The sequence below is a fragment of the Filicampus tigris genome, chromosome 20 (genome assembly GCF_054856515.1).
Source record: "Filicampus tigris isolate MCC_2025a chromosome 20, RoL_Ftig_1.0, whole genome shotgun sequence".
NCBI lineage: Eukaryota > Metazoa > Chordata > Actinopteri > Syngnathiformes > Syngnathidae > Filicampus > Filicampus tigris.
This window is the reverse complement of record NC_141236.1, coordinates 9,256,161-9,266,717: the sequence shown is the minus strand read 5'-3', so window position 1 is coordinate 9,266,717 and position 10,557 is coordinate 9,256,161. Positions and strand designations below refer to the sequence as shown.

General features: G+C 39.5%; 4 protein-coding genes across 8 annotated transcripts in view; 2 read left to right on the top strand and 2 right to left on the bottom strand.

Moving 5' to 3' along the window:
• Positions 1-146, bottom strand: part of syne1a (spectrin repeat containing, nuclear envelope 1a) — a 125,073-nt gene extending 124,927 nt beyond the window's left edge. For all 3 annotated transcript variants that reach the window (XM_086019600.1, XM_086019601.1, XM_086019602.1), the window contains exon 1: positions 46-146. The gene's annotated coding sequence lies outside the window, so the exon portion shown is untranslated. The remainder of the gene's footprint in view (positions 1-45) is intronic.
• A 70-nt stretch (positions 147-216) lies between these two features.
• gtf2h5 (general transcription factor IIH, polypeptide 5) lies at positions 217-966 on the top strand. The gene is made up of 3 exons (XM_086019621.1): positions 217-322; positions 511-566; positions 649-966. Exons 2-3 carry the CDS (start codon positions 532-534, stop codon positions 827-829), a joined length of 216 nt encoding a protein of 71 aa, XP_085875747.1. The 5' UTR covers positions 217-322; positions 511-531; the 3' UTR covers positions 830-966.
• A 441-nt stretch (positions 967-1,407) lies between these two features.
• dynlt1b (dynein light chain Tctex-type 1b) lies at positions 1,408-3,066 on the top strand. Its single transcript, XM_086019441.1, has 5 exons — positions 1,408-1,520; positions 1,678-1,719; positions 2,504-2,627; positions 2,710-2,787; positions 2,916-3,066. Exons 1-5 carry the CDS (start codon positions 1,500-1,502, stop codon positions 2,984-2,986), a joined length of 336 nt encoding a protein of 111 aa, XP_085875567.1. The 5' UTR covers positions 1,408-1,499; the 3' UTR covers positions 2,987-3,066.
• tmem181 (transmembrane protein 181) lies at positions 2,846-9,616 on the bottom strand. Of its 3 annotated transcripts, none has more exons than XM_086019439.1 (17): positions 9,249-9,616; positions 8,024-8,127; positions 7,867-7,934; positions 7,235-7,325; positions 6,856-6,974; positions 6,657-6,773; positions 6,506-6,586; positions 6,296-6,395; positions 5,972-6,102; positions 5,798-5,889; positions 5,488-5,545; positions 5,313-5,415; positions 5,176-5,227; positions 5,021-5,103; positions 4,836-4,925; positions 4,683-4,749; positions 2,846-4,601 (listed from the first exon to the last, which is right to left on the bottom strand). In XM_086019439.1, exons 1-17 carry the CDS (start codon positions 9,371-9,373, stop codon positions 4,517-4,519), a joined length of 1,566 nt encoding a protein of 521 aa, XP_085875565.1. In that variant the 5' UTR covers positions 9,374-9,616; the 3' UTR covers positions 2,846-4,516. The 3 variants fall into 3 exon arrangements, with proteins under 3 accessions (XP_085875565.1, XP_085875566.1, XP_085875564.1); XM_086019440.1 differs by lacking the exon at positions 9,249-9,616 and adding an exon at positions 9,015-9,075; XM_086019438.1 differs by lacking the exon at positions 9,249-9,616 and adding an exon at positions 8,339-8,586.
• Between the last annotated feature and the right edge of the window lie 941 nt (positions 9,617-10,557).

Here is a 10,557-nt window from a genome sequence, read left to right as displayed (position 1 = left end):
ATATTATTTCAGATATTTTCAGAAACCTGACAAGACAATATTCACCTGTAAAAGTGACCATTTTGTCGATTTTTAGATTCACTGCAACCGACATTAACGTACAATTTAAAATTGTACAACACACCTGCGCGCTCAAAAAAAACCCTGCGCGCTCAAAGTGTACGCATGCGCAGTCGTGGTCTGAGCAGATTATCATAGCGTCACATTTCAACGCATGCGCACTATACATCAACGAGGCGGAAACTATACCTACGTCGTTGTCGTATGTCGTCATCACAATGAGACGCACAAGCTAGCGTCGAATAATAACAACAGATTCCAGGTTGGTAAAATGAGTCCTTTTTAACTATACGTAATGTCTATGCAAGTGCGTTAGTAGTCGTGTACTAACCATGGGAATATCACGGCAAACGTCGCTTTAACCTCAGGAGCTTAGACACTGTGGCTAACATTAGGTTACAGGCAGTAGTTCACGGCTACATAGTTTCTAATTGTATTTTCCTACAACAGGTCTCAAATCTACCAGTCAATATGGTCAACGTGCACAAAGGCGTCCTTGTCGAATGGTAAAAAGACCACTATACCGGCGTCAACGTGTTTATGAGTTACTGGAAGTATTTAAACGTGTCTCTTGCCTTTGTTTCTAAGTGACCCCGCCATGAAGCAGTTCCTCTTATACCTGGATGAGACCATGGCCCTGGGGAAGAAGTTCATCCTGAAGGACCTGGATGACACGCATGTGTTCATACTGGTTGAAGTGGTCCAGACCCTACAGGAGAGAGTTGGAAAGCTCATAGACCAGAACTCCTTCACCATCACACAGAAATGAGACACCACTGAGGGGAAAAGCGGGGGACAACTCATGATATTCTGCTTTGGTTTGATTTTGTACAAATCACTTTTGGATCATTAAAACGATTAGAGGAAATGACTGGTTGTGCAAATAATAAACTATGTTGAAAAATATGTGATTGAATAACTATTTATATAATTGCATAGTTTCTAAATAAAGGCCCACTGCAGCTGTAAATAAAATACACAAGCACACAAAAAGCTTTTTTTTCTCTAAAACGTTCTCTCAATGTGCATAAATGTGAAAGTTATATACAATGTGTTTAAGGGTAAAAATGTCGCAGTTGAGATGTATTTTTGTTACTGAGAGTATGCATTTGAGTTTTAAATTTGGTTTTGAAACATTCCTAAAGGTTAGTAATGTATGTAAAATTAAAATACAAGTTTTGAACGGTCAAAAGTATTCTGCTGAATTGGAATTTGTAGTTCATTATCCTCCATAAGATGGAAATAAGGCGAGGTGACATTTTATTTCTAATTATGTGTTCAATTTAGCATGTCCTGCGAATATTTTTTTAACATCACATGAATTGCTGTGATTCGTCGTTTGTACGTTGCCGTGGAAACACTTTTATTGTGACGGGACCTCTTTTTTGTGAAATGTAAACGGAAGTTTTGTTAGAGCACAGCCACCTCTTTGCACTGAAATGGAAGAAGGTGAAGATGAGGTGAGTCATCTATATAAGTATCTTAATTGCAATTACGTAATGAATTCATTTTACACTTGGACCTGATTAAGTCGCAAAAAGAAACCGATCAAAAACACTTGGTTTAATGCTCGTACGATGGCTACGACTGAAGCTCTTTTATTTGTCACGCCAACAGACTACGTTCGTCGTGGAGGATGTCACCAAGTTAATAAAAGACGTAAGTTGAAAAAAACTATACATCAAGTAATCCGATTCTATGGGTTGTTGTTCTGTTACTAGCTAGCTAGCTAGCTAGCCAACAGTGTCCAGTTCAGCGACGTGTTCGTTGCTATGGTTACGGTAACCACGCATGTGTGGTGGGAATTCATAAATTAATACTAGTCATGTTTCTGTCACGAGTATTGAAATAGTTTTAAAACGGGTCTTCGTTAATCCGATCCAAAAGTGTTTACATTAATAGAGTCCTGTAATATATGTTGCAATAATTTAGCCGTCTTGTGCTTTTGTATTTAAATGCATCCATTAATTTCTTGTTGATTTAATTAAATAATTCTTTAATTTATTGTAGATGATTACGAAATACTAAAATGAACTATTGTATAACTCTAAACTATTTATATGTAGTCGCCCATCCCTAATCACAATGAGGTTATAATACAAATCACAATGAGGTTTTATTAAAATAAACACTTTACATTTGTTACATTATTTCATTGTTAATTATGATAGAATAAATAATTACTCGTTATCTATTGAGTTCCAAATTACAATTAAAAATTATTTTATTTTAACTTTTTAAAGAAACACAACTACAAATGACCTCTCTCATCCCTTGAGCACAAAAACTTGTCCACCCCTGCTTGAAAGTGCTCATTTATAACAGCAGAACAGTTGTCCACAGTATTTTAAGTGAGTTATGTTATTTTGGTCAATGAGTAACCGTTCTCAGTTGACTAAACAAAGAAAATGTTTATCACACCCTGTCGTGTTTTGTACTGCAGTCCATAGAATCAACCATCGGCACGAGCTCTTATCAACACGTCCGGGTGAACCAGTGGAGCACCACCATTGTGGAGCAGTGCCTCAGTCAACTGTGCAAGCTCGGAAGGCCTTTCAAATACATTGGTTGGTGTTAATACTCACGGGTAATATTCATCGCCTAATTTCGCAAGGATTTATAATAACTGTTGCATGGCTTTCTTTCAAGTCACCTGTGTCATCATGCAGAACAACGGGGCGGGACTGCAGACTGCCAGCTCGTGCTTCTGGGACAACTCTACTGACGGTGAAAAAATAAAATACATATATCAACGTAGTTTGAATCAAAGAAAGAGGAAAAAGTGTTTTCAAGGGGTGAATCGTGTTACTTTATTTTTGTCAAAAACAGTACTCATCTTTTGTTGTCTCAAACAGGAAGCTGTGCAGTTAAGTGGGAGAACAAGTCCATGTGTTGCATCGTCAGCGTTTTTGGCTTGGCCATCTGAATGTTAATCTTCGGCCATGTTGGCTGCATTTCCACGTGCGTATGATGGATGATCAAATAAAATGAGCCATTTGTGCGTTGTTTTTTTTTTCAAAGAGATTTTTTTCCCCTTGTTTTATTTGAAACACGTCAAGGCCTGCCGTCTTGTTACAGCACTTGAAACCGACAATATTACATTCACATTGAAAGACGGGGGGGGGGGGGGGGGGTTGGGCGTTTACTAATCAGTTTGACGTGAAGAAAAGGCACCATGTCATTTGGAATACATGTGATCTTTGTTTGGGCTCCCTGTAAACTCAAACAAAGCAAAGGGCGGCAAATGTTTGGCATATTGCTGCATCGTGTGGTGAAGAAAAGAACATTTATATACTGTTTACCACATCTACATAAAGGCAAAGACGACTGAATAGTAGTATGTAAGAAATCTTCAACAGCAGTAGATACATGTACAAATTTGCATACATCATCAAACAATACAGTACGAAATGTCAACAAATAAATTTAAAAAAAAAAGTGCAGTTACAAAAGTTGTTTTTTTGCAGAAAAGTAAGAAATATGGTACTGTGTCTGTGATTTGTAACAATGTGGCCTCGAAACACAGCTTTGGCACTTACTGTACATGGATGAAGCATTCACATGCCGTCATTTTTACTTCCTTACCATCAAAATGTGAAAACTTTTGGTCACACTTGATGTCATTATTGTGTCACACAGTAGTTTACGCCAACAACCACAGCAGTAGCACATATGTCAGTCGTTAAACAGAAAGCGTACAAAATGGAGATTGTCTTTCCAAAACAACAAAAATCCCTAATAAATATGAGCACTTTTTGTGTTACTTCAAAGGCTTAACATGTGAAGTCCAAAAGAGTATTAGGGTCACACTGAACAAAATAGCGTCACAGAATTAGAATTACGCTGAAATCCTCATTTACAAGGGAAAAAAAGACAAATGAAAAAAATTCTGGTGGAATATTACAAGAAGTGCTAGTTTTACGAGGAAAACGTATAAGCAAGCAAGAATTCTTGTTACAACTTTGCTCTCGTAACGTTACATTCCGATTTTTGCCCCCCATAATTTTATGAATGTATTAGTATCGGTTTTTTTTTTTTTCTTTCTACTTACTTGTAAGATTGCGACTTTATTATGGCAATGTTACAACTTTTTTCCTGGAATTAAACAACTGAATTCTTTTACAATTAAGTTGCATTCTTCAATAAAACTTTATTCCCGTAACATTGACTTTTTTCTATTTGTTTTAGTTGACGTACGTTTCTTTTCAGTGTGGCCCTATTACTCCTTTGTAGTGAAGAAGTGCTGGTCATGAAGGACAAATAAATCTTGCGATTAAAAAAAAATATATATGCATGCCTCCATTTTCAGTAGAATTACAGTACAGTACATTTCTGAAGAAGTGGTCCTGTTTTAAAAAATATACTTATGTACACTTGCAAAGTATCATTGTGAAAATACTTCTTATTTACACATAAAGATGATGCTTTTTCTGTTCGTTTGTTTGCATCTACCACATTAGTCGCTATCGCTCTCGTCCTGGAAGTTTGCGGTCGCTTTAATGGCACGTCCATTTTGTAAAGGCATTCCTTCATAATCACTCCTTTGGAAAGGACAAAGGAACATCAACTCAAATTGACTTCGGATGTTACTCACCCAAAAACAGGAAGTTGAGCATACGCACCCGTATATGACGTCGTCGTCTGAGTCGTTTAGCATGGAGAAAGCAGGATTATCCTTCAACTGGGAGTCTTGACAGATAAAACCAAAATGGATCAATCACTATATCAGTCTATTATCAATCTCATGATGAAAGCGTTTCATTCCTACTACTTACCATAAAGGGCATTTTTGGAGGGAGAGTACACAAATGCTAAGGTGTATAAGTAAAAGTTGAGCAGGCCGTAGAAGGACAAAAACTCGGCCGGTATGTCTGGAGTTAAGGACAATGACATCAAATCAAAAACACAAAAAAATGGATGGACAGAATGTTTGCACATCACGTTCACGTTGAAAGGATATAGTTTTGGTAGTGAGTGGACAGCTCGGCCACAAAATTGTCCTGGAGCGCCTTGGCGCCGAACCTCAAGTAGAGGATGACCAAGCTGAGGGACAGAAAAGACAAGTCGGGTGTGACCTCTTTGAACCAATGACCAGACACTGAGGAGCTCTTGTACCTTATAGCGAGGACCACAGACGTCAGCGCTGTCAAGAACTTGAGCCGCAGATCTACAAACAAGTCAAACACAAAATGAATACAATGGAACACTTAATGGTGATTAACTTTTTTTTTTTTTACTGAGAGACATGAAACCTGAGTAGGGCATGTTCTTGAGTTCCGAGCAGGCTCTGACAATCAGGAAGATCAAGTAGAGGGTGTAGAGGATGACGATAACCAGGAAGAAAAACTTCATTCCCTGTGAGGACGCAACTTTTGATTCAACAGAAAAGTCTTTGAATTGTGTCAAAATGACAATGACTTCACCCACCTCGAAGTTCTGTATGTCCACTTTGTACTGGTAGGTGGGGTCTTGAACTTCATTGACCCTACAAGTCCCACAAGGAGAAAAGATGTCACTTTTAGAGCCTGTCCGATACTAGGCCTTTTCAAAATAATAATAAATCGGCTTTTATTAATACTCGAGTTTTGACGATTAAACGCTGATTATTATTTATTTATTTTTCTAAAAAGATAATTGATACCGGAATTGGCATCAGCCTAAAAAAAAATCCATGTTGGTTGGGCCCTAGTTATTTCTATTGTGATTCAGATGTGAAAGTCCAACAGATGAAACGTACGTCTGCCAGATGCCCAGCGTGACGGCTGAGAGCCACAGAAGGCCCACGATGACCAACTTCAGCAGGTAGAAAGTCAGGCATCTCCGCTCGCCCTGTGCCATCAAATGGCACTCACATTATATTCAACAACGCGGTGACGAATCCCTGAAAGACTGACGATGACACGGGATTCACCTGAACACGTATGCCGTGGAAGACACAGAGCCAGAAGAGCAGCAGGGCGCACAGGAACAGAGCCTGGAAGAAGGCGTCCAACATACCGGGAAACCAGCTGTTCACCAGGAAGGACAGCGGAAAAAACGGATCTGGAAGGCAACACACGAGTCAACCGTCGCTCTCATCATGTCACATCACTTGAGCGGCTGCGTCTCCGAAGCTCGCAAGTATATCAAAGCACCACTGTAGTTGCTGCTAGCTAAGTGAAGCCTTCTTTTTCAAAATAGCCTGACGCCTAATAGTTGTGCAGTGTTATTAGGGGGAGGTATGCAAGATAATTACCGTTGTAGAGCAGCAGCAGAGGCATCAGGATGGCCATCCACTTCTGCTCGATGCCCCAGTCCCGCATGGAAAACTTCCTCAGCGAGTGAGCAAAGAGACACTGAGAGTAAAAAGAAGCAAAGGGAGGCTTGAAATGTCTGCTCGCTAACAATGTTCCCGAATTGTGCTTGAAGGATGTCAAATTAGCTTCATGGACAATCACTCCCTTACCGTCACCATGAAGGTCAACACCACAAAGACAAAGCGGAACCAGATCTCCACTTGGGAAAAGGTGGGATTGTAGGTTTTCCACTAAACACATGTATTATTTGTTAATCAAACCGTTGACAGTATTGTTATTATAAACGTTTGCATGGCTTACCACAAAGTTGACCTTGAGATCGTACGTGATGTTTTCAAGGCCTGTGAAGCTGACTGAGACCTGGTACTGGTTGTAATTGAGGTAGCCCAGATGCAGCACGATGATCTCGTCGCATTTCTGGAACAAGTTCAGGCTGGTAATGACACATTCAACGTGCGTGTGTGGGGATGGGGTTAAGTGACAGGCGGCAGACACTCACAGCACCGCAGTGCAGCGTTCGCGACTTGCCGCGTACGCTGTTGATGTGCGTCACGCTGGCGTCCTGCATAAAACCCTTGAGCCCCACGTTGATCTCAAAAGGCTGTTGGAAGTCGCCCACTGCGGCATAAAACGAGGACATCCGTTAAGATGTCCGTTAAGGCCCAAACAGCGAGCATTTGTCACAGTGCGCTGAAACGACCCAGCCACACAAAATGCGGGGTTGAAAAGTTTTGTCACAGGCGATATGGCATGAGATCATTCATGTGACTGGCTCCAAGGCAGCCCTTAATCAGAAGCTCCAAAACAGCATTGTTGGATGGACGATATGTTGCAATAACTTTTGTTTGTGGCATTTCAAAAACGTTGTATATGCTTACCATTACTGTGTTGAACCTGAAACACACAGGTGAGCCACAACTGCTGATGATATGTGGTCAGAGATGGGGATTTTAGATTGAAGGGCCCAGTCTGAAAGCATAGAAATGAGAAATTCATTCATTTGCAATTGAGAAATAATGACAAAGTCATATGACTATTGATAATGTATGATAATATTATGAGGAAAAAATACATTTTTGAAAGATTTGTTTCCATTTTGGATAAAAGTTCAATAATTAAAGTGTCAACTATTTCACAAGAATAAAGTACTGATAGAACAAGAAAAAAGTAGTGATTTTTACAATATTAAAGCGAAACCTTTCCCCCAAAAGTTGTAATTTTATGAGAAAAGTCACAGCATTATCAGAAATACACAATTTCCAAAGATTAAAGTCATACTTTTTTTCAAGAGAAAGTCCTCAGTTTATGAGATAGAAAGTCTAAATCTTAGGAGGGAAAAGCTGTAATTTTCCAAGAATAAAGTTGATATATTACAAGCAATAAAATACTCTGTAAGGCTACTTTTTTCCCTCATATTACTGTGACCACGCACAGAACAACCGTAGAAGTACTTCAATAAAGTAGAAATAGTTTATGTGACAATGTCACCGTTCCAACTTCACCGCCTTACCTTAACTGAGACATTTTTGGCAAGGAACTGGTCCCCATTGTACACCTGCTCAGAAAGAATCTTTGGACCTATTAAAAAAAAAAGTTACACAATTAACAATAAGCAGTTAACAGTAATTTGAGACTCGGGGTATAACAAACAACTCTAATGTACAAACCTGCAATTCCAATTAAGACTGTGAGCCCGAAACAAGCGAGGAAGACCACGAAGACCAACACGAAATGTCTTTTGGACAGAGTGTAGAGACGCATGGGCGCCAGTCTACATCGGGAGACAAATAAAAGACACAAGAAAGGCATTAGAGCAACTTTATTGGCCAATAGCCTGCAAAACTCCTCGACACATGTATGTCAACACAGCTAGCTTCCTACATTAGCATGCGCTACCAGTGGCATATGGCGCATCAAAACCTGATTTATTATTACACTTGTCATTTATAAGCATATTGATGAAGACGTAACGTATCACTTACGGCTCCATTTGTGCCGTTTTGCAAAGAAAATTTGCTTTGGCGGTGACACTATATCCGCGTTGAAGAAGCCAGCTGGGCGAAAACAGTGGTGTGACGTATTCCAAAAAGGGGAGGAGCAGGAAAGGACCGCTTGCAACGTCAGCGTTTAAGATTTTTGATTCGCATGGACTTATTCGATACATTTTTTATTTATGTATGTCCAATTTTTAATACGATTATTGCATTAAAAATATATAATAATAATAATAATAATAATAATAATAATAAATATAATTTAAGGCTAAAATATGGCCGTATGTCGTATTAAAAATGAGGTTGAACTCAAACTGTGTTCAAAGTCATCAAATAAAACTTAAAATACAGTATATCTCTTTTTGTGTGTGGGGGGTCAAGTCAATCGTCATCATTCACGCAAAACACTAACTCATGGTTTATCTCCGTTTTCTCTAGAATTGTTTTTTAAAATCAGTTACTCAGTTATACATTGATTCTATTGGTCACGGAATGAGCTGAACTCATATCTTAACGCAAAACTCAAGTCAAAAAATTGATTTGCAAGAATATGCTCGATATTCCCGCACTAGTCCAAACACGGCATACTGATGATTAATATTGCATTTGTGAAAAGCAGTAAAATCAAACTGTTTGTATTCATCTCAGGGGGCCGCCACTTTACCCTGTACTGTCACCTGCTGTCGGATGAAATTGACGTCACAGTGCCCACGGGCTCAGTTTGCAAACGTCACGGTTCACCGGTTTTCTGAGTTTGGTCACGTGACGTATCTATCTATCTATCTATCTATCTATCTATCTATCTATCTATCTATCTATCTATCTATCTATCCATCTATCCAAATACATGACGTCACTGGCATACAAAATGCCTTGCTATTGTACCTAAGTGGGGTACCTGTAAAAGCGCTCATCCCGGTAGGGTGTCAGTTCCTCCTTGAGCTCGTTGTAGGCCTCCTGGACTTTCTTGCAAAAGTGCTTGAGCTCGCTGTAAAGGGGGTTTTCCAAGTAGTCGCTGTCCATGACGGTACGCCTAGGATGAATGGATGGAGGAAAAAATGGCGATGGCAAGGGAGAGGAGGGAGGTGAAAGCGGTGCAGACAAAATGGCTCGTCTGCCGGTTGAATTGAGAGTGCAGGCCAAGCGGTTTCCTTTGTGTCGGCTCAATTGTGGAAGGGAGAAAAGAGAGAGGAGAAAGGATTCAATAGAGAGAAGGCGAATTTGGAGTAACGGGAAGGGTCACGTGACTAGAGATCAGCACCACGGACAGGGAAGCGGCTGATGACGTCTCACCTCAAATCCGAGCCGACCATTATAAATGCATACTTTTTTGCGCACCTTGGCCACCTGGGGGCAGTATCATACATAGTGTACAGATACACAGTACTGTACTGTGAATTTAGACTGTCTTCGCCTCTCAGTAAGGCAGAAATGTCATTCTTCGCAGAGAATAAAGAAGCTTGTTACTATCTGTCTACATATGTTGATATTTGTGTTCAAATAGTCGTTGCTTAAATGGTTATAACCCAATACAGATGCTATTGGCTTTTCCTATCAAAGCTAATGGACCTACAGGTAAAGTTGTAAAGGTAAACATGTACCAGCAACTCAACATTCAGAACACTTTTCAATAGTCAATTTTCAGTCACTACAGTCCCAAATTATTATTCAGAATGAGTGAGGAGAAGACATTTTTGGCAACAAAGATGTTTTATTCAAAAGATGTTTGACATATACAATTATAAAATAATTTACATGGCATGCCTTACTAATCCATTCACTAAAAACGTTCAGTCACCAAATAGACTTTTTTTTTTTTTTTTTTTTTTTTTTAAGTCTAACACCTACAAATACCAAGCACATACCTTTTCAACAGAAAAGCCCAAATCCTGCAATATCTACATCAGGTCGAAAACCTTTAAAAGTCCACGTTGACGTTGCTGAACTCAGGCTTGCACTTTGTGAATGTGTGACATAACTGACATTGATGTGAACATGTCAGAAGCCGTGAGAGTGGATTCAACACAGATGCGACAGGTCGGCACACCCAACTTGACGAAAAACACGCTATTTTACCTTACTGTCCCCCCATTCAAAAGTCACTGGGTACACTACAACAAATGCAAAAATAAAGAAAACACAGCAAAATGTTCAGAAAACTCCACAATGTACAGTATGTGTAGATACGATATCTCCTTTAGGAAATT

What these genes read in the sequence shown, in the direction of transcription:
- gtf2h5 (XM_086019621.1), top strand. Translation starts at nt 532, where the DNA reads ATGGTCAACGTGCACAAAGGCGTCCTTGTCGAATG. An exon ending in AAAGGCGTCCTTGTCGAATG is followed by an intron (nt 567 to 648) that starts GTAAAAAGACCA and finishes TTTGTTTCTAAG; the next exon opens with TGACCCCGCCATGAAGCAGT.
- dynlt1b (XM_086019441.1), top strand. Translation starts at nt 1,500, where the DNA reads ATGGAAGAAGGTGAAGATGAG. An exon ending in TGGAAGAAGGTGAAGATGAG is followed by an intron (nt 1,521 to 1,677) that starts GTGAGTCATCTA and finishes TCACGCCAACAG; the next exon opens with ACTACGTTCGTCGTGGAGGA. An exon ending in AAGGCCTTTCAAATACATTG is followed by an intron (nt 2,628 to 2,709) that starts GTTGGTGTTAAT and finishes CTTTCTTTCAAG; the next exon opens with TCACCTGTGTCATCATGCAG.
- tmem181 (XM_086019438.1), bottom strand. Translation starts at nt 8,520, where the DNA reads ATGTATCGAATAAGTCCATGCGAATCAAAAATCTTAAACGCTGACGTT. An exon ending in TGGACATACAGAACTTCGAG is followed by an intron (nt 5,416 to 5,487) that starts GTGGGTGAAGTC and finishes GCGTCCTCACAG; the next exon opens with GGAATGAAGTTTTTCTTCCT. An exon ending in GACGACGACGTCATATACGG is followed by an intron (nt 4,602 to 4,682) that starts GTGCGTATGCTC and finishes TCCTTTCCAAAG; the next exon opens with GAGTGATTATGAAGGAATGC.